Consider the following 20,977-nt stretch of genomic DNA (forward strand, 5'->3'; position numbering starts at 1 on the left):
CTGCTGACCTTTCCTTTCCCATACTTCCCATTGGCTGCTTCCCCTTGGCCAGGTTCTTGTGTCAGAGTATAACACTAACAAAAAAGATTTATTGAGACCCTCAGGCTTGGAGGGAGGGAGGAAGGGGAGAGGAAGGGATGAGGTGGTGTGTGATTCGGTGGCTCCCCTTTGTGCTGGGATGCCTTAGGCTGAGGCTTACCTCTGCTTCATGAGGCTGATCTCATGAAATTCTCGTGTGTGTGTGTGTGTGTGTGTGTGTGTGTGTGTGTGTGTGTGTGTGTGTGTGTGTTTTGTTAGGGGGAAGTCTTCCCCTGTGTGTGAGGCTTCCCCTAAGGTTTTTTCCCCATGTAGTCTAACTCCCCTGTCTGGCCAAGCCTGGGTAGCTGAGGGAGTATAGCTCTGTGTTGCATGTAGCATCTTGATTAATCTTTATGGCATCCAACTACTGCATTGTCCCATTTTACAGATGAAGGAGCCACAGCCTGGAGAGATGCCTCCACAAAGCCCCAAGGCTTATTTGTTGAGTAGTCAAGATCTGGAATCAGAAGTCAACAAGCCCCTGGCAGCACTGCTGTACACTTGGCTCTGCCCTTGGCTGAGTCCCAAGCCATAAATATCTCCACTTCCTGCAGGGAGGTGTGAGGCACAGAATTTAGCACAGTGGGGACCAGAGCTCAGACCAAGCACATGCTATTTTCACTAGAGGAATAAACCAGAATATTACCCAACATGCATAGCACATAGTCATGCTCACTAAGAGGCTGGGTACTTCTGAGCCTGGGTGGGGGTGGGGACATAGTAGAAGGATTCATTCCTGTGTACCACACCATCAAGGCCTGAATGTAGAAAAAGAGGAGGACTGTGGGGAGCTCAGCCTTGATAGAAGGGTCATGGGGCAGATCATGGGGTACTAAATATGGAGGGGTCAGAAAGAAGACCATGAAGTGATGGCCCTGAGCAAGCAAGGCTGGGAGGAGGGAGGGGGTCTAGGGATTCAGTTCTGTGGACACATGGCCTGTTGTTGTTGGGTGGGGTCTGGCAAGCAATGTTTCAGATCACAAGGGCTCTGAGATGGGCTTGTAGGTTTTCTGCTTATCTTTCAGAATTTCTCTGTGGTGGGAACTGACTTAGCTGGTGCCAGCCTGGCAGTCAAACCAGCACTTGAAGAGAAGTAGACCCCACCTACTTAATTCCTGGGTGGGGAATGAGGCCCCAGGGCCAATAATAAAGTTTCCTTGTTGAGTCAGCAAGCCCCTGGTGGCACCTGCTATATATCTGGATCTGTCCTTGGCTGAGTTCCAGGCCTTAGATGTCTCAGCTCCTCCCTCCAGGGAGGTAGAGAGCCCAGAAACTAGCCTCATGGGCTCCGTCCCACTGCTGATCCTTTGCTCTGTGTGGGAGGCTGTGCTGGAACAAGACTTCGGTTACTGCACAGAGCAACTGCCAACATGGCTGCTTTGCAATGTGAGAGAAGCTTTCGTATACATTACATCTTGATGGTGAGGGATGTTTGTCAGCACTAGTCAGGCACACTGACCGGGCTTGAGAACCTCAGAATGTCAGCTGTGCTCAGCCTATTTCCCAGGACCCCTTATCTGTGCTCTTTTGCCTTTCCTGGTCACAGCTAGCTGGTGGTGCTAAGTGTAAAGGACTCAGCTAGAGCCATCCAGGTCCGTAGTTGCTGGCTGGGGGGGGGGGGTGTCAAGGTGTTCTAGACAGAGACTTTACAGTATCTCCCAGATCTGCAGAGGGTTGATGGCCTCCAGATGCTGAGGAGTGGGGCTGATACAAAGAGAGCACTAAGTGACGGCAGACACTGAAGAGCTACTGTAAAGGAAATGGGACAGTTGGGTATTGCTGACCACCTGTTCATTTTTGGTATATTTTATTCAGATGTTGTCTTCCTATTCAGGGCCAAGTCATCTTATGTATTTATTTACTTACTGACTGACTGTATTTTTTTTTTTTTTTTTTTTGAGACAGGGTTTCTCTGTGTAGCCTTGGCTCTCCTGGAACTCACTACTTAGACCAGGTTGACCTCAAACTTGCAGAGATCTGTCTGCCTCTGCCTCCCGAGTGCTAGGGCCAAAGGTATGTGCCACCACCACCCAGCTGACAAGTCATCTTATAAATCAAATAAATATATTGGCTCCTGACCTGTAGTTTGTTTAGTAAACATTTCTCTGCAGTTTGTAGTTCTCTATCGTTTATTTTTGTTTGAGATGTTTTTAAGTATGCAGCTGACCCCATTAGCTTTGTCTCTATGCCTTGCCCTGGTGGTCAGGCACAGACAGGCTCAGGGTTCACTGTTGGCCTCTGGATTTGTAGATGTCTTAGCCAGGTTCTCTTCATACTGATGGAGGACTCTCTGTGGGTGACTCTCAGTTGAGCAAAGTGAAGGCCTGCAGGGAGGGCCAACCAACGCAGGAGTGATTTGGCTCTTCTGAGATGTTAGGGGTGGAGCAGGCCTGGATGGAGGGCAGAGGGCCTGAGTTTAGGTTTAGAGGGAGGTCTCATGTCCTAGAGTACTCATTCAAGGTTGAAAATACATCACATTTCCTAAGTGAGGCTGGTGACACTATCTAGGAGGCCGCCTAGACCCAGGACAGTGGCCCAGCCAAATGAGACTTGGGGCAGCAAGTGAGAGGTACCTACAAAGGGACAAGACTTGTTGAGGCTTATTAGCAGAGGCCTTTGCTGCCCCAGGGTTTTAACCCTATAAAATCCAGGCCCCTGTGACCCTTGACCAGGGATCTATCTACACAGCAGGCTGGGCACTGACAACCCCAGTGACTTACATGGCTGCTTCAGGCTCTGGTGCTCTTGCAACTCTTTGGGGCTTTGCTGTCATGCCAGTATCATGGTGCACAGTCTCTATGAGGGCCATGGTGGTAGCTTGGGGAGCAGAGGTCAGCCTGGGTAGGGGAGGCTGAATTGGGGATGAGCTGGCAGGACAGGAGGCTCTGTGGAGAGGTGGATGGAGCCATGGTCTGGGTGCAAGGGTACCCCTCACCGCTGGGTTCTGACACCCCATTTTCCAGGTGCACAGAACAGGGCTATTAAGTGTCCCATTGTACTGCTGCTATTAGTCACTTGTCCTCTGTGCCTACCTTATTCTGTTGGCAGCAGGGATAGGACAGAGGGCAGGAGGAAGAGGTGTCAGGTAAGAGTGTGGAGCAGGAGTGGGGCCAACTCAAACATCGACTTCGTTCTTATTCTTTTTGATGCTTCCAGCTGTCCCAGGAGTCAGTGATGTGAGGTAGATGAGGGGCCGAGTAGCTGTATCAGCTGAGTGCCTGTGCTTAGTTTCGGGTTCCTAGCCCCAAGGGCAACAGGGGAGCTGGCCCTAGATGCTGGGACAGCGCTGTTGTAGGGGCTTCTGAGACAAAGGGGGAGTCTGGGAAAGCCGGCACTCATACTGTTCTCACTGAGGGCCTTAGGGCTGTGTCAACAGGGACCCAGGAGGGATGGGCCCTTAGGAACATGGCCTTCTAGAATGGGTGAGACTGTTGCCACTGGCTCTTCACCTGTGCAGGTGAGCTGCTCCTTACGGGGTGTCTGGAGTGCTGAGCCTCCTGGGGGCTGGGGCAGGAGAGCTTCCCCTCCCCCATTTCCCCTCCCCCACCTCTGCCCTCTTGTGCTCTCACAGACACTGGCCACAAAACCTTGGAGGACTGACAGTCCCGGAGTCCCTGCCCTCTTCATCTAGGAGCTGGCTGGAAAATTAAAAACCATGGTTAGAGAAGGAAAAAAACAAACAACAACAAAAAACAAAACAAAACAAAAAACAAGTGCTCTCTTTGTTTGTTTATTTATTTATTTCTGGCCAGATGGCTCCAAGGTAGATACCACATTTTTTTTTTTTTTCCCAAGCTTTTTTTTTTTCCCTGGTGGCAGCATGATCAGGGATACCTGGCTAGGGTGGGGGGTAGATTGAAGAACTCTGTAGGGAAGCTTACAGAGGAGGGGTCCCATCCACCCAGAAGCACCAAGGGGCACTTGAGTGGCACAGGAAGGGTGCTGGGGGAGTTGGGCTGGGTGGGTCAGCAGGATCATTGTGAGCTCTGCCGAAACAAGGCATGGGGGACTGTGGGTAGAGGGCTCACTGGTACTGGTTGGGGGTGCATGGAGTCTTGCGATTGCTGTAGGACATGTCCTCATATACTACACATGGTGTGTCCTTATCCTTCGAGGCACACAGTTCCTTGATCTGAAAAGACAGTGGCAGTGGCCAGCATGGTGACCTGGGCAAAGTGTGCCTGTCTCCAAGCAACCCCCTTTTCAACAAGCTGTTTCCTCAGACCTGGGGCGCTGGTCAGGCTCCATCTGCACCTGGTAGGTCAACCGCAGGCAGGTCCCAGGGCCAGCAGCTGAGTGATCAATAAGAGCTGACCACTGTCAGAACCCTTCTAGCCCAAACCCTTTCCCCTTCTCACACAGCACATGGGGACTCAAACTAATCAGATACTCCACATACCCCATATTCACATATGAATGTGCACACTCATGAATTTCACATACCATATACACACACATGCATATTCACACACATGCTATCTCACTTTGCTGCGCACAGGGGCCTGGTCAGAAGCCCCATACTCTACCTCTAGGCTTCGTTTTGTGTCCCTGCGTGATGCCTTACTCACACCCCTCTCTGCTCCTTCAGTACTTTGCCGTGTGCCCCTGACCAGACCTTTGGCCCTTAAGCCTTCTCTCTCTCCTTCTGTCAGCCCGTGAGAAGGGCCAGCTTGTTGGTAACAGCCATAGGCTCACACTGACCTGTGTTTTCCTCAGTGTGCACAGCACCCCAAGGACCAGCCCCATGAAGAAGGAGCCTACAGCCAGGGCAGCTGGGAGGGAAACTGATATCCTCAGAGGTTCCTGGGATCTGTATGCTTCTTGGGACAGTTTTTCTGGGAAGATGAACAGAAAGAGCCATTGGCAGGAGAGGACTCTACTCAAGGCCTTGGGGTTCAAGCCAGGGAGGAGGTACGGCGGCAGCTGAGAGGCAACCACTAGGATGCTTCCAGGAACAAATAGGCTCTGAGCAGACAGTTCCAGCAAGTGAAAAGGAGGTCCCCGCAGCCAGCAGGCTCCTAGCCTAGCCAGCGGTAGATGGGCACATTTCCTACCTGTTACCACAACCATGGTGGACGAGCCACGGCTTGTGCTTCTTCTGACGGCCTCGCAGAAGTAGACTCCAGTGTCTGCCAGCTGGAGGAGGCGCATGGTGATGGTCAGGTTGTTCTGGGGACCGGAGAAATCAATTCGGCCTGAGAAGCGCTTGTCTACTGTGGACTCCTTCCCATCTTCAAAGTAAATCACATCGGAATCCTGTGGCCAACTCTGCTTCAGGTAGATTCCTTCCAAGTCTCCCCTTGTAGAGCAGGTAATGTTGATGGAATCCCCCTCAGAGGCTATCATGACTTGGAAAGACTGCTGCATCTCTGTGAAGGACCAGCCATTTTTACCACTGTGCTGGCACACAGCTCTTTCTGCCTTCCCACACAGCACATGGGGACTCAAACACATTAACACATATCTTAGCGACTCCATACATCCCATGCTCATATATGTCCACGCACATTCAAGCATCCCCCACAGCACACACCTGTCATGCTAACTCTCTTTGTTATGCACAGAGACCTCATACTCTACACCTTTAGGCTTTACTCTCCCATTTTGTACTCCTGTAAGATGCCTCTCTCAAACCCCTCTCTGAAGAACTGGTGTAGGGACTTGAGGCCAGTCCTGTGGTCAACCCTATGCTAATGTGGCACTTCAGAGAAGGTGCTGTGGGGACCTTGGAGCAGCGCTAGGTGCTGACACCCCTGTGACTATGCCCAAGTTCTGAGCAATCCATGGGCTTCAGGGTGGGCTGTCTACAACTTTGTTGCATCCCAGCACTGGGACTTCTTCCCTTTTGACCACTCCCTCTGCCCCCAGGCTCTACCCTTTGTCTCTCTTAGGTGAGTGAGTCCCCAGACAGCCACCCTCCTCCTCCTCTGTCATTTCCAGGTATCCAGAGCCTGTGGCTCTGTAGAAGGGGCACATGTTGGCTTGTTCATGGGATCCCCACTCTTTCAGATCCCAGCCTAGTTTGCCCTGCCCGGAGCGCACAACACCTGTTTTCCTGTGTACACCAGATTGAGTGCCAACCTCAGCATCGCACACACTGAATGCTGCGCTGGTTGTTTTTTTTTTGTGTGTGTGTGTTTTTGTGTGTGTGTGTGTGTGTGTGTGTGTGTGTGTGTGTGTAAGAATTGTGCCTGGGAGGGTGCCTGAGCCTCCATACTCTTGTTGCAGATTTTTTGCCTCTTACCACAGGACTTCCCACAGCTGCTCTGAAAGGGAACTAGAGGACAGTCCTCACTAGCAGCAAGGGCGATTGTTAGCCATGTAAACAAAGCTTTCAAGCCCCCACTTTTCCACAGAGCAGAGACTACTCTAGGACCCTGAAAGTTCTGGGACTCAGGGACATCAAGCTCAGCAGCAAACCTTCCCAGGCAGGAGTGTGAGGTGCTCCCTGGAGCCCTGTGGTGCAGAGAAATGCTTACCTTGGGCATCCAGGGGGCCAGGCAGGACTCCAGCCAGTGTGAGCAGCAAGGTCAGCATTGTCTCCTGAGCCATGTTGCCCACATCAGCTGACCAGAGCCAGATCACCACATTACTGAGCACCGTGACAGAGATACCCCAAATGCCCCGTGAGAGGAAGAAACAGGGGCGTGGTATTTCAGCACAGTTGGTTGGTGGTGAAGAGCAGAGGAGGTAGGGCTTCCCGGGGGGTGGGAGGTGAAGGTAGAGACTTAGAGGGCAGAGAAGCACAGCAAGCTAGGTGGGGGAAGCTAATTACATCGCCACCTGACTCCACCTGTCCTCCTTAGCTGGTTGTCTGGTCCACCTCTTCACCCCAACCCAGAGTTTCCACAGGAGACATTCAAGAGAGAGAAGATAAGGGCTAGGCTTGCGACTGTAGTAGAAAGATAAGGGGGTTAGATGGTTAGAGGCCAGGAGGCAGCTGAGATCTGTTTTTTGGTGTAATTTTTCCGCTGGGACAGATCTATGGTGTCACCTGTCAGCTCTACTCAATGGAGTCTCAGCACTGGCATCACAGAGCACACCTGGCTATAGTCTCAGGAGAAGTCAGGTGTGGGTCCTAGGCCATGGTTGCCTTGAAGGCCTGGATGCTCCTTCCTTAGAAGCAGGGTTGAGTCAGACCTGCTGGGTCAAAGGGTGGTTAGAAACACCTTCAACAGCAGCCCACCTGGGGTGAGAGTGCGGGCCCTGTGTCCAGCTCCCAGGTCAAGGGAGATCTAGGACTCTTGCCCACCACAGAGCTTTATTCGCCGGTACCAGAGCCAGTGTGTGTCACAGTGAGGGTGAGCTTTGGTGTGTGTACACTGCCACACAGGGGCCTAAAGCCAGTTCCTCTGTGGGGTCCCACTCTGAGTGACGGGTAGATTTGGAGTGTTATCATGTGGACGGAGTACCGTGTGGGGCACTCCAGGGCACATGGGAGAGGAACTCGGGTGGTGGAAGGTCAAATTTGGAATGTTTTAGGAACAGAGGATTAGGCAGGGGCAGGCCATTTGTGTTCAACAGAGGGACAACAGGTATAAAACCCTGTAATTTGAGGAAATGGGAGAGAAACATGAGGGGAGCTGGGGCAGGTGGGCAGTAGGGGAATCATCAATCAACCCCCAGAGGAGAAGATCATGAAACGACAGAAGTTATAGGGAAATGAGAACATTCAAAGGCTTTAACCTAGTCTCCCTGCTTGGATTCTTGTGGCCATATAAGGGGCACGTGGACAGGACTATTGACACCCCCAGGGCTGACCTTGATATAGCTGTCATGAATGAATACTTTTGACTGTTCTAGGTAGCATGTGGCAAGTTTCAGAGGTTATGGACACACTTGGCCCTGTGGACTGTGCCCAAATGTAACCCAGTGCTCCAGGGGAGATGAAGACCCAAACCCAATGGACTTCATTGATTAAAGAGACATAGCTTGGACGTCTAATACCAAGTGCCCCTGGAACCTGACAGCTGGGCCACCAACATTTATTATTGCTGTGAGTCAGAAAAAAGGACTGTGACCATGATCCCCTGAAGCAAGCTGATGTGGCCCTTGTTAGCACTGGAGACTATCAGGGAGTGGAGAGGCTCTGAGATGAGGGATTCGGCTGAAGGGATGATGCCCAGTTCTCCTCTCTCTCTCTCTCTCTCTCTCTCTCTCTCTCTCTCTCTCTCTCTCTCTCTCTCCCTCCCTCCCTCCCTTGATCTCTCATTCTCTCACTATCTCCAGAACCTCACTATGTCACTCTGGCTGGTATGAAATCCCCTATGTAGATCAGGCTGCCTTGGACTTACAGAGATAGCCCTGCCTCTGCCTTCCAACCCTTCCTAACTCTTCCAAGTGCTGGGATTTAAAGACATGTACCACCACGTATAAATGGCAGAGGCAGTGGAACATGAAGGTCAAGTGAATTAAGGAGCAAAATCCTAGGGTTTTCAAGGGTCGTTCTGTGGCAGGAATCTTAAAAGGTCTTATTAATAAAAACAAACCTGGAGCCAGGTACAGGGGTCAATGCTGGAAGATCAGAGAAGCAGAACAGGCCACAGCTTCCTCACCTTGCCAATTCCTCAGCTGATCCTGTTTTCTCAGACTGGAAGCCTCTGAGTCATCATCCAGAATGAATCTCAGCTGAACTGCTTCTCGAAAGCCTGAATGCTTAACCAGCCAAAAAGCTTCTAGTTTCTGGTCCTCATGCCTTATATACTTTCTGCTTTCTACCACCACTCCCTGGGATTAAAGGCTCACTTCTTGGGATTAAAGGTGTGAGTTGCCATGCTTGGCTATATCTTTGAACACACAGAGATCCAGGTAGATCTCTGTCTCTGTAATGCTAGGATTAAAAGCGTGTGCTACCACTGCCTATCCTCTATGTTTAATATTGTGGCTATTCTGTTCTGTGACCCCAGATTAGTTTATTAGCGTGCACAATATTTTGGGGAACACAATACCATTACAGTCATTCACAATTTATTTAGCAGCAGCTGAATTTCTAGAAGTGCTGGGTGAATATATCTTATTTCCTGTGGCTAATGTGTGACGTTGCTCTGTGGGTTCCTTTTCCTCTGAATTTTGTTGGGGTTGTGTGTGTGAATGCATAGCCACACACAGGATCAATCATAGATGTGTCTAGTGTCCTTGAACAAAGCACTGCATAGCTATTTCCTCAGAGTTGAAACTTTCCCTCCTTGTAGAACCCGGCACCACTATCCCAGGAATGACCTCACCCACAATGGGCTGGACCTTCCCCGCATCAATCACTAATTAAGAAAATGCCTTACAGCCTGATCTTATGGAGGCTGTTTCTCAATTGAGGTTCCCTCCTATGTCAGAATGTGGACCCAAGTAACAATCTCCTTCCACATGCACCCTAACTGAAACCTTTCTCACTAGACTTACCACTTTTTCCACAGTTCTCATAGCAAAATATAAGTACAAATTTAATTCTCTCACATTTTTTTCTTGCAAGTTTTGTCAGATATTGGCCTTTTAAGCCAGGCTCCATCTGTATCACCAAGCACAGAGAAAAGTCCATTCCTGTGGGCACTCTTTCATCATACAAAGACATCATTCTGTTACACAGGACAAAAAGAATCTGTCTCTCTCAAACACCCCTAATTCCAAGGCAGCATATATGCATACAAGTCTCACAGGTATGTGCTTTCCAGATGTCCGACAGCCTCTAAATAGAAATTCAACATTCGATCAAGTTTATCCTTAATTGTCGTAGTTTGCTTTCTATCACTGTTATAAAGATTATGACCAGGCTGGAGAGATGGCTCTGTAGTTAAGAACACTGCCTGGGGTTGGAGAGATGGCTCAGAGGTTAAGAGCACTGACTGCTCTTCCAGAGGTCCTGAGTTCAATTCCCAGCAACCACATGGTGGCTCTCAACCATCTGTAATGAGATCTGGCGCCCTCTTCTGTGTACATAATAAATAAATAAATCTTAAAAAAAAAAAAAAAAAGAACACTGCCTGTTCTTAGGATCCTTCTGTACACTGTGAATATGTGTTGCTCTCATTGGTTAACAATAAAGCTGCTTGGCCAATAGCCAGGCAGAATAGGGTTGGGTGGAAAAATCAAACCAAGGAGGGGATGAAGAAGGGCAGAGAAGAACAGACAGGGAGCCAGCCATCCAAGAAGCAAGGACGCCAAAGGACCCACAAGCCATGGGCCACATTGTGGTGATATTTTGTCCCCTCAATATATGTGCACCCTAATAAACTTGTCTGGGGTCAGAGAACAGAACAGCCACTAGATACAGAGGCCAGAAAATGGTGGCACTCACGCCTTTAATCCTAGCATTCCAGAGGCAGAGATCCATCTGGATCTCTGTGAGTTCAAAGCCACATTGGAAACAGCCAGGCATGGTGTTTAATCCTTTAATTAATTAAAGGCACAGACGCCTTTAATCCCAGGAAGTGATGACAGGAAGCAGAAAGGTATATAAGGTGTGAGGACCAGGAACTAGAGCCTGATTAAGCTTTTAGGCTTCTAGCAGCAGTTTAGCTGACATTCATTTGGATGAAGACTCAGAGGCTTCCAGTTTGAGGAAACAGGATCAGCTGAGAAGTTAGCAAGGTGAGGTTAGATGTGGCCTGTTCTGTTTCTCTGATCTTTCAGTGTTTACCCCAATATCTGGCTCCTGTGTTTTTTATTAATAAGACCCTTTAAGATTTGTGCTACACCACATGGTGATGTATAGATTAATAGAAATGGATTAATTTAAATGTAAGAGCTAGTTAGCAATAAGCCTGAGCTACTGGCTGAATGTTTATAATTAATATAAGCCTCTAATTTGGGAAGTGGCTGATGGGTATTCAAGAACAGGCAGGCGGGAGAAAAGCCTCTGTTTACCGTTATAAAGATTATGACTGAGCTGAAGAGATGGCTTAACAGTTAAGAATACCAGCTGCTCTTTCAGAGGACCTGGGTTCAATCCCCAGCACCCATGTAGCAGCTCACAACTGTCTGTAACTCCATTTCCAGGGGATCTGGCTTCCTCACACAGACATATATGCAGGCAAAACACTAATGCACATAAAAATAAAATAAAATAAGTTACTAAAAAGATTATGACCAAAAGCAGCCTAGGGAGGACAGGGTTTATTTGGCTCACAGGTCCTGATCACAGTCCAGCACTGAGGGAAGTCAAGGCAGGAACTCAAGACAGGAACTGAAGCAGACCACAGAGGAATGTGACTTACTGGCGTGCTCCTTATGCCCATTCAGCTTTCTTTTTCATGCAATCCAGGACCATCTGTCCAGGGTGGCACTGCCCAGAGTGGGATGAGTCCTTTCACACCAATCATTAATCAAGAAAATGCTCCCACAGACTTGCCTACAGGCCAATCTGATAGAGGCATTTTTTTTCAATTAAGGTTCCCTCTTCCCATAGGACTCTAGCTTGTGTCAAGTTGACAAAAACTAACCAGAACAGCACTTGTCCTAACTTGTCTACTTGGCAAGATTGTACCCTTTCTCAAGAAGCCCTTTGGATTCCTATTCTCTCTAACAAACAATAGTGGATCCTAACAGGTCCCCTGAGTCTTACCTCTTGAGTTGGTTTGAATGAGAGGCTCCACAGCTGATTAGAGAAAGAGTTTCATCTCTGTCATTGATTTGACCTTGCTCAAGTTTGAATACTTGGTCCCTAGTTGGTAGACTACTTGGGAAATATTAGGGGGTGTGGCTTTGTTGGGGGAAGTGTCACTGGAGACAGGCTTGAGGTTTCAAGAGTGGAGCCATTCACTGTGTTATCTGACTCCTGCTTATAAGATATGAGCTCTTAGCTGCCTCCATGCCTGTACTATGCCATCATGGACTCTAACCCTCTGAAACCAGAAACCCAATTAAACTCTTTCTTTTATAAGTTTCCTTGGTCATGGTGTTTTGTCACAGTATTATAAAAGTAACTAAGATACCTGTCAGGTCTCCAAGAAACCAGGGACAAATGGCTGACTGAGAGGCCTACTAACATATCAAAGCAGACGCTGGCCAGGCTCTCAGCGAGTACCTGTTACAGAGTCTTGGCTCCTTAGCACTTCTCATATCCTCCCACTACCCTAGACCTCTCCAGCCACTGAGCTTTCCTTCCCTTCTTCCCCTAGCTTCTCCTTTCCTATAAACCCCAGCCATTTTGGCTGTGTTCTCTTGGCCTCTTGGTTCTTCTCTTGGCCCCATTCATGGACCTCTCTTCTGTTTGCCCTCTCTCTTCTTCCCTCCTTCTTCTCTTCCTCTCTTCCTCCCCACCAACCCCATCTCCTCTCCTAGCCCAGTTCAGTCTGGACCCTTCTAGATGCCTCTGACTATTCTTTCTCTCATATCTATAATAAAACCTTCTCCTCAACCACAGTTAGGAGCAATCATGTCCTCATTTTCACTTGATACCTATATTGGGAAAATAAAACAGTCTCAGCACCACAACACCAAATCCCTAAATTTCAACCTCTCCTTGGAGTGGTCACGACTTCCAGATATTTCTTTCATGTCCTGGCTTCCACTTTTGTTAAAATCCCTGGGCAGGAGAGACGTCTGCTCTGGCAGAGGACTTGGTTTTTGTTCCCAGCACATGTTTGCTTTTTTATACAACCCAGGACCACCAGCCCAGGAGTGACAACACCCAACTGTGAGTTGGGCTCTCTCACATCAATTATCAACAAAGAAAACACACCACAGGCTTACCCATAGGCCAATCTTGTGGAGTCATTTTCTCAATTGAGGTTCCCTCTTCTAAGATGATTCTAGTTTGTATCAAGTTGACATAAAACTAGTCAGCACACCCTTCTTGTGTGGCTCAGCATTATTGCAGAAGTGGAAAGCAGAACATGTGTAATCAGATTGACTTCTTTCTCTTCCTCCTCCTTCTTTTTTTCAAGACAGGGTTTCTTTGTGTATCCCTGCCTGTCCTGGAACTCGCTCTATAGAACAGGCTGGCCTTGAACTCAGACATCTGCCTGTCTCTGCCTCCAGAGTGCTTCTTATGTTTATCATAACTTGTCAGTGAACTTAGTGATGGGATTAGCTACATTTCAGTAGCCTATGAGGCCCTTCAGGACCAGCTTGGTCCTCTCTCCTAAGTAATTCTCCAAAACTGTCATACCTGGTTCTTGCCTGGCCCTGGGAGAGGAATGCTAAGTCTATGCCAGTCCCTTAGGGACAGTGCCAGCTGCAGCTAAAAGACTAGAAGAACAGACATCAGATTTAAGAGAGAGCACTACTGAGTGACGGTGCCCTGGAAAGGCACCGGGTCTGGCTTTCCTGGTTACTAGTTCTCCTGGGTCCAATCACCTGAATAATTCTCCTTTTTTTTTTTGCTTTTTCTTACTTAACACTCCTGTACAATCATTGCAGGTTACAGACCATCAAGATCCAGCTAGTACTGTCTCAGGAATATCAGCTTTTACCATCAACACCAGTGCCTGCCTACTACTCCCAAGGGCTTCTTAGTCTTCAAGCAGTGCCACTCTCCAGCCTCAACCTCTTTCAATAACTACTCCTTCTCCCTCCAAAATGCAGCTCAAGCCTTTTATGCTTTATGGCTCTCTCTATGACCCTATGTCTGATAAGCAAGACCAACCAGGGTACCCCAAAGCCTCTCTCCATTCTTTATCAAGAGCTTCATGTCTGCCCCTCTGATTGAACTTGCTGATCTGGGGGGAGATGGGTCTAAAAACACAAAGGCCCAAAATTAAAAGCAAAAGGCCCAACTCTAATGGCTCTTGGAGTTTTCTGAGCGACTTGTGATGCCTTATGTAACTCCTAATGACCCATGACACCTCACCACTAATGATCTTGGTACTTATAAAAGTTACTACTTAAGAAGACAGTGAGAAGGCTGGAGAGATGGATGGCTTACCAGTTAAGAGTGCTTTGCTGCTCTTGCAAAGTTTAATTCCCAGCATGCACATCATCCCTCATAACTGCTTGTAATTCCAGCTCCAGGGGATCAGACGCCATCTTCTGGCTTCTGCTGGCACTGCACTCACACACATAAACACATACACACATATACATAATTAAAAATAAAATCTTTAGCTGGGCATGGTGGCACACGCTTTTAATACCAGTATTCAGGAGGCAGAGGCATTCTGTGGAATAATCCTCTTGTACAATGTAAAGATTTGTCACTCAAACTGGTTTAATAAAACGCTGATTGGCTGGTAGCCAGGCAGGAAGTATAGGAGGGGTCACCAAACTAAGGATGCTGGGATGAAGAAGTGTGGAGTGAGGGAGACACCAGTCAGCTGCAGAGGAAGCAGGACATGTAGAAGAAAATGAAGTAACAAACCATGAGCCACGTGGCAAAGCAAAGATAAGAAATATGGGTTAATTTAAGTGTAAGAGTCATCTAGCAACAAGCCTGAGCTATTGGCCAAGCATTTATAAGTAATATTAAGCCTCTGTGTTGGTGTCCTGGGCCTGATCTGGGCCAGGTCAAGGACACCAGGCAGTGTCCTCAGTCTTCAGCCCTCATCTTTAGGATTCAGTGTGTAGTGCTAAGCAAGTATTTTGTGGTTTTAAAAAATTTATTTATATATAAATAAATATATAATAAAAATTTATTATAAATAAATAAATTTGTTTATTTATTTTAGTTGGTTATTTGGGAGCAGGACAGGAAAACTCCACCTACAGAGGCAGGTGGACTTCTGAGAGTTTGAGGCCAGCCTGTTTTATACAGTGAATTCCAGGCCAGACAGGGCTAATTAGTCTGACCTTGTCTAAAATAAAATAAAATAAAATAAAATAAAATAAAATAAAATAAAATAAAAATCTTTAGAGGCTGGAGAGAATGGCTAGGCAGTTAAGATCACTTGTTACTCTCCCAAAGGACCTGGTTTCAGTTTCCAGCATTCGGATGGTGGCTCACAACCATTTGTAACTCCAGTTTCAGGGGATCTAATACTCTCTTCTCACCTCCAAGAGCACCAGGCAGCAAAATCATCTTTTAGAAGGAGGAGGAGGAGGAGGAGGAGGAGGAGGAGGAGGAGGAGGAGGAGGAGAGGGTTCCACTTTTTATCTATCCAAATGAGACTCTACAGAAGCAGCACGAGATAAAACCAAACAACTTCTCTTAACTATTATAAAAGGAACATTTCCTTCCAGGGAGTGACTTAGTAATAATTCACCCCTTGCCTCTGTCTATCCTACAGAATATACTTATTACGTTTTTTATACCCAGCACTAGAGAGCTAGCTCACTGGGTAAGGGTTCTTGCCACCAAGTCTGATGACCTGAGTTTGCTTTTTCCACATGGTAGACAGAGAGCACTGATTCCTACAAGTTGTTCTTAGACTTCCATATACACACCGTGGCACATACACACCTCCAAGCAGAAAATAATAAATTAATTTAAAAACTTTTATATCCATTCTGGATATACCTTTATCCTGACATCTTACTCTTCGCTCTTTGTGAAGAGAGATGGACATCTAGCCATAATCTGTGGACACAGGGCACACGAGGGAAGGGCCTGTTGGAGGAAGGGAGGTTAAAGGACAGAGAGGGGTAGGTCCCATGGGCATAGCACAAGGACAGTAGATCTGGAGCCTGTGGATGGAGTGAGGGGAGAAAGACACAGAAAGGAGTCAGGGTGGTTAGGCACTGCAGGAGCAGCATTCTGTCTGAAGCAGAGAAAACCTGAAGAGGCAGAAGCTGTGGGGGAGGAAAGAAAAGCCAAGGGCTCCTATCTGGTTTCTCTTCTAGCATTCTGGTGGCTGCTGAACAGGGGGCACCTGGATACTTGGCTCCTCCCATTATAACAAGGGTTCAGAGCTGACATCTGCTATGACCTTTATGTAGCAACACTCTTGACTGGTTTAGGCAGTATGTAGCGGGTTTCAGAGGCCCCAGATGCATGAGTCCCATGAGCTGTGCCCAATGTGACCCAGGGAACCAGAGGTGCTTGTGGGCTGACTTGGCCTGAACTGGCTTAAACCCAGCATCATGATGACAGGGACCTTAATTTAGACTAATAGACGCACATCTCTGTGCACTTGGGTTCAGGGCCACCAACTCCAAGCTGCTATGGGCCTGATCTGGGCCAGGTCAAGGACACCAGGCAGTGTCCTCAGTCTCAGCCTTCATCTTTAGGATTCAGTGTGTAGTGCTAAGCAAGTGTTTTGTGAAAGGTTTTAACATTTTTATTTATTTATTTGTTTGTTTGTTTATTTATTGTGTGTGTATGTGCACCTGAGGGTATGTCTGTGCACCACATGTATATAGGAGCCTGTGGAGGGCAGAAAAGGCATTGGATCCCCTGGAATTGGAGTTACAGGTGGTTGTGTGAAGCGTGAATCTATTTAGTTTTATCAATAAAAACCGGGAGTCAGATATCGGGATTATAACCTGAAAGATCAGAGAAGCAAAGGAACAGCTCCCAGTAACTTCTTACCTCACCAGATCCTCTGACTGAATGGGGCTGAGATCGTGTTTCCACAGCCTCATATTCCTGTCTCCACTTCCTGATTGTGCTGGGATCAAAGGCGTGAGCCTCCACTGCCTGGCCTCTATGGTTAACTAGTGGCTAGCTCCACCCTCTGATCTTCAGGCAAGCTTTATTTGTCAGAACACAAACAAAATATCATACAACAGCTGTGAGATGCCATGTGGGTGTGCTGGGAACCAAACTGAGGTCTTCTCCAAGAGCAGAAAGTGCCCTTAATCCTGACCCATCTTCCCAGACCTGTTTTGTGGGTTTTTATGTTTCTCACTATTAAGTGTATTTCCTAGCAGACCTATGGCTTTATATAATAATTGATTTACTATATTTATTTAACAACTTGTATCATGAAGTTTTTTCTGAAGCATGAGTTGTAGTCTATAAATGATGAAATTACTCAAGTTGGCATTACAATAAAGAAGATAAATGGGCCCAAGAGGAACAGCAGGCGAGGGTGGGAATAAGGAGGCAGTCAGGGAGAGGGTCTACAAGAGAGGTTCACAGGGAATTTGAGGGCTTAGCTGTCCTCCCCAGAAGGTATTGCTGTCCACCAGCAGGTATTGCCCCTTTGATGAGCTCCTTGTCCCTGAGGACTCCCTGCAGACAGGCTCACTTCACCCCTTTGTGGTAGGAGTATGGTGATGCATCATTTTGGACCTCTAATTCTCTCATAGACTCTGGGACCTGACCACAGGATCCCTGGAACTTACTGTTGCTGTGAATTAGAGACAGATCTGTGTGCCTGGAGCAAAGTTGGCATAGCACCTTCCCACCACTCCCAGCTGGTGCAGGAGACCATAGGGAAGTGGAGGGGGTTCAGCAGAAGGGAAGGAACCCCTTTTTAAATGGCAGAGGGGGATGAATCCTGAGGGCCAAGGGCTGTGCCACTTGGAATTTCCCCAAGTTTGGAAAAAGTTGAGGTGCAGAGTAAGCAACTAATGACCACAGGAAAAAGTCTGTTATTGTGAGTGCCAGAGAGAGGCCTGGATCACTGCTTAGCAAGCCCTTCTGTAGTGAGCCCATGTCCCTGTTTCTGCACAGGACATGGATGGGATCCTGTGCCTCTCCCCAGACATAGGACATGGACTATTGTGCCTAGCAAACACAAACAGGATTCTTCCTTGTTGTCTCAAGTGGGTGGTGGTAGGTTCATGAATGTTTACAGGGCGATGAGGGCACCAAGGGGCTCCAGATCCTGAGAACATGATCAGCCCACGGTGCTGACCTTGCTCTGGGCTCTCCAAGCATAGGAATCCATTCTTCATGTGACTCCCCTCAGGTTCCAATCACCCATAAGGCTCCCTCATCTGGAGAAAGAGGGAGACGGAGAGGGAGGATGAAAGGAAAGAAGAGAGAACAGAAGGAAGGGAGGAAGAGAGGGAGAGAGGGAGGGAGATTGCCTGAGAGCCTGGCTTGGGCCTGTGTGAGGTATAGATCCCACCAGCACAGACAGCTTACACAAATAACCAGTTATACCACACACACTTGGGATACTCCGAAATACTTTGATGTCTCCCAAATCCCAACAGAGTTATGTTTTGAGTACAGGAGGGGCTCAGTCAACTTCCAGGGCATCCTGAATCAAAAATCACAGCTCCGTCCTCAATATAAATTTCTCCTGGAGTCCTGGGAGGAACCTGAAGAGTACAGACCTCATTCTGTTCTCTGGGTGTCCCAGGGTCAAAGCAAGGGCTTGGGGACAGAGGATTCCTGTGAGCCTGTCCCAAGTCAGGGCTTGGATGGTCAGCCATAGCCAGTTGAGGCTCTCTGTACTCTGCTCTCCAGAACTAATAAGGCTCCTTGAGTACCTTTTGGGGCAGGACTTGGGAGATCTTAGGTAGTGTCAGGTAGGGGATACCAGGAAACTTATGATTCAAACCGGGCCCTGGGACTTCAAATCTGTGACGCCTCAGGAGATGGGAGTGCTTGTACCAGGCAAATGCACTGATTCCTATTATGATGATGATGCTGAAGACGACGACGACGATGACTTCCGTGCTCACTGCAGATGGGGCCTTAGCACTGACTTGCAAACTCTCTGGATCCTGGTTGGCAGTGGCTAGGTCTGGAGCAGAGAAGTAGATGATAACTGGCTTGCATAAGTCATTCACTCTAGCATCACTCACTTTACCCTTGTACCCCTCCTACCCCTCAACACTCCCATCATGGAGTATATGGGTAGGAAAGGGCTGTGGAGGAGGCTAGGGGAGGGCTATGGGTGGGGCTCTAAGAACAGTGGCTGTGGCCGGAGGGGGAAAAGTGTGAAGGTCTTATGCCTTTGGAATTGGAGAATATGAACAGTTTCTGACCTTCAATGCCTTCCTGGTCTTGGGGCTCTGCTAGAGATAAATTATCAGGGTTGAGGACAGCAGCCATGATGTACCTCCAGGTTAAATCACAGGAAACTCTGATGTCACCCCCAATTTCCTAGGGGCTCAGATGACTATGGTAGATTGAACTGGTGTTAAGGACCAGAGGGAGTAGAGCTGGATGGAAGGGACTGTGCAGGAAGGAATGGGTGAGGAGGGTAGTAGGTTTAGACACATAAGGTCCTTGTTTGTATGTGGAAGCAGATGGAATCCAGAGGTCGACTGTATGGGGTTCCTCCCTGATCCTTCCTCCCCTACTCACCAACTCACTTCCTAGCCTAAATCTCACCAGTAACATTCAGGATGAGGTGCATGTTTCTTCTCTGGCATCCATGCAGATGCCACAAGTATGACCCTGCGTGGATGTCCTGGGCATCTGTGATCACCAGCTGGGCCTGGCCTCCTTGAATCTGAAGCTGCCATGAATCATTAATATAGTTTCCCGGGGGCTTTTTGTTGAAGATGGTCGTGGTCTTTCCATTGGCAGTCAGCTCAATGGTGATATCTCTGAAAGTGTTGGAGATGTTACAGGACATCTCCACACAGCTGCCTCTGGGTGAAGACACTACTTCAGTGCATCTGGGGTTGTCCCAGTCTGTGCAAGAGAACACAATCTTTACTTGATACCCCTACCAATGCCCCGGCAGTGATCCCAGGACCACTAGTGCTCTACTGTCAGCTATTTTCAGGGATATAATGGCTTACCCTTCTGTAGCCCAGCTTCCACCATATTGAGTCTATAAAGCCAAGGTCACCACCTGGGCCTGACCACATCTGGCCTGAGGCCTTCCACTTGGGAGAAGTAAAACCCACACTTACTTTGATTCTGGGCATTCAGGGAGACAACCAGGAGAAGGAAGGTCCAGAGAATTCTGGGACATGCGCCAGTGAATGCTGTAGGGTAGGCCAACATGGCTCATTCGTAGGATGGGCCTCAGGAGACAACTGTTCTGGTCAGTGGTTTTTTGGACACTACCTAGAGGAAGGAAAAAGAAGGGGTCAGAAGTCCCCAAAGCTGCTGCAGAGGCCCATGAAAACAGCACCAGCCTGACAAGAGCTCCTCCTCCTGTCTGCCTCTCCCCAGATTCCTGAACCTGTGCGGGGGGTGGGGGGGGGTGGGGGGGTGGGGGTGGGGGGGGTGGGGGGGGTGGGGGGGTGGGAGGTGGGGAGTGGGGGGGGCAGCCACCAGTGCGCCACCCCCTCCAGTCCTTACATTTGCTAAGGAGAGGTAAAGCAACGGGCAGACAGAGGAAGCCAGGAGTGAGGAGCACTGAGCTGGCTCTTCAGAGCTGCATAGTTAACCAGGCAAACTGCTAGGGTTGTACTTTGTACAGAAACAGGGTCATGTTACAGTTTTGTCACACTGGCTTGACCTGTGCACTGCCTCTCTACTGTGCACTAAGTGGCCTCTGTTCAGTGCGTAGCGCCTGAGGCCTCAGAGCTGCCTTCTTCTCACCAGTGGTGCCTGCTGTTCTCACATCCTGCCTGTCCTTCTTCACCTGCTCAGTCATCCTCACACTGAGCACCATGGCTGAGAGGACGTGGTCTGTGTAGTCCAACAATGGCTGTCTCATGCCAGAGAGGCCAAGAATCTGGTCATGGTTCAGTCTACTAGGCTGTCTCAGCTGTCCCAGTCTGGTGCTGAAGGCGGCAGGATTGCTGCTGGGCTCCGGTCTATGTTGAAATCCTGAAGAAGTAGGTTCTAACACTGGTGAAAGAACGCTACAGCAACATTATAGAAGAAACTTCCAGCGAGGGTGAGGGCAAGCAGGTGAAAGTCAAAGCTTCCGCTCCTCTTGTCTGGGTGCCACCAGAAGGTGCTGCCCACATTCAGGGTGGTTCTTCTTGCTTCAAAGAATCTGATCAAGAAAATCCCACACAGAAGTTCCCAGCAGCTTGCATTTTAGTTGATTGCTGATGTAGTCAAGTCAACAAGCAAGATTAGCCACCTCAATAACTCATGCCAGTAAAGGCGAGACATTAGCCAAGCCTGCACCCGTATTTCAGCCAAGCGGCCTGCCCAGTGCCACCTTGCTGAAACCCTGAGCTCTGTCTCCTTGCCCTGGTCACATATTACTTTTGTACA

At 48.5% G+C, this 20,977-nt stretch overlaps 2 protein-coding genes across 2 annotated transcripts; both read right to left on the minus strand.

Annotated features, from left to right (window-relative positions):
• Window positions 1-3,898: 3,898 nt before the first annotated feature.
• Cd7 (CD7 molecule) lies at window positions 3,899-6,682 on the minus strand. Its single transcript, XM_059269879.1, has 4 exons — window positions 6,558-6,682; window positions 5,133-5,447; window positions 4,780-4,913; window positions 3,899-4,210 (listed from the first exon to the last, which is right to left on the minus strand). Exons 1-4 carry the CDS (start codon window positions 6,628-6,630, stop codon window positions 4,103-4,105), a joined length of 630 nt encoding a protein of 209 aa, XP_059125862.1. The 5' UTR covers window positions 6,631-6,682; the 3' UTR covers window positions 3,899-4,102.
• Window positions 6,683-17,647: 10,965 nt separating this feature from the next.
• On the minus strand, window positions 17,648-19,839 carry LOC131917133 (secreted and transmembrane protein 1b-like). The gene is made up of 3 exons (XM_059270766.1): window positions 19,711-19,839; window positions 19,181-19,486; window positions 17,648-18,587 (listed from the first exon to the last, which is right to left on the minus strand). Exons 1-3 carry the CDS (start codon window positions 19,802-19,804, stop codon window positions 18,310-18,312), a joined length of 678 nt encoding a protein of 225 aa, XP_059126749.1. The 5' UTR covers window positions 19,805-19,839; the 3' UTR covers window positions 17,648-18,309.
• Between the last annotated feature and the right edge of the window lie 1,138 nt (window positions 19,840-20,977).

Source organism: Peromyscus eremicus, chromosome 8a, assembly GCF_949786415.1.
Source record: "Peromyscus eremicus chromosome 8a, PerEre_H2_v1, whole genome shotgun sequence".
Lineage (NCBI taxonomy): Eukaryota > Metazoa > Chordata > Mammalia > Rodentia > Cricetidae > Peromyscus > Peromyscus eremicus.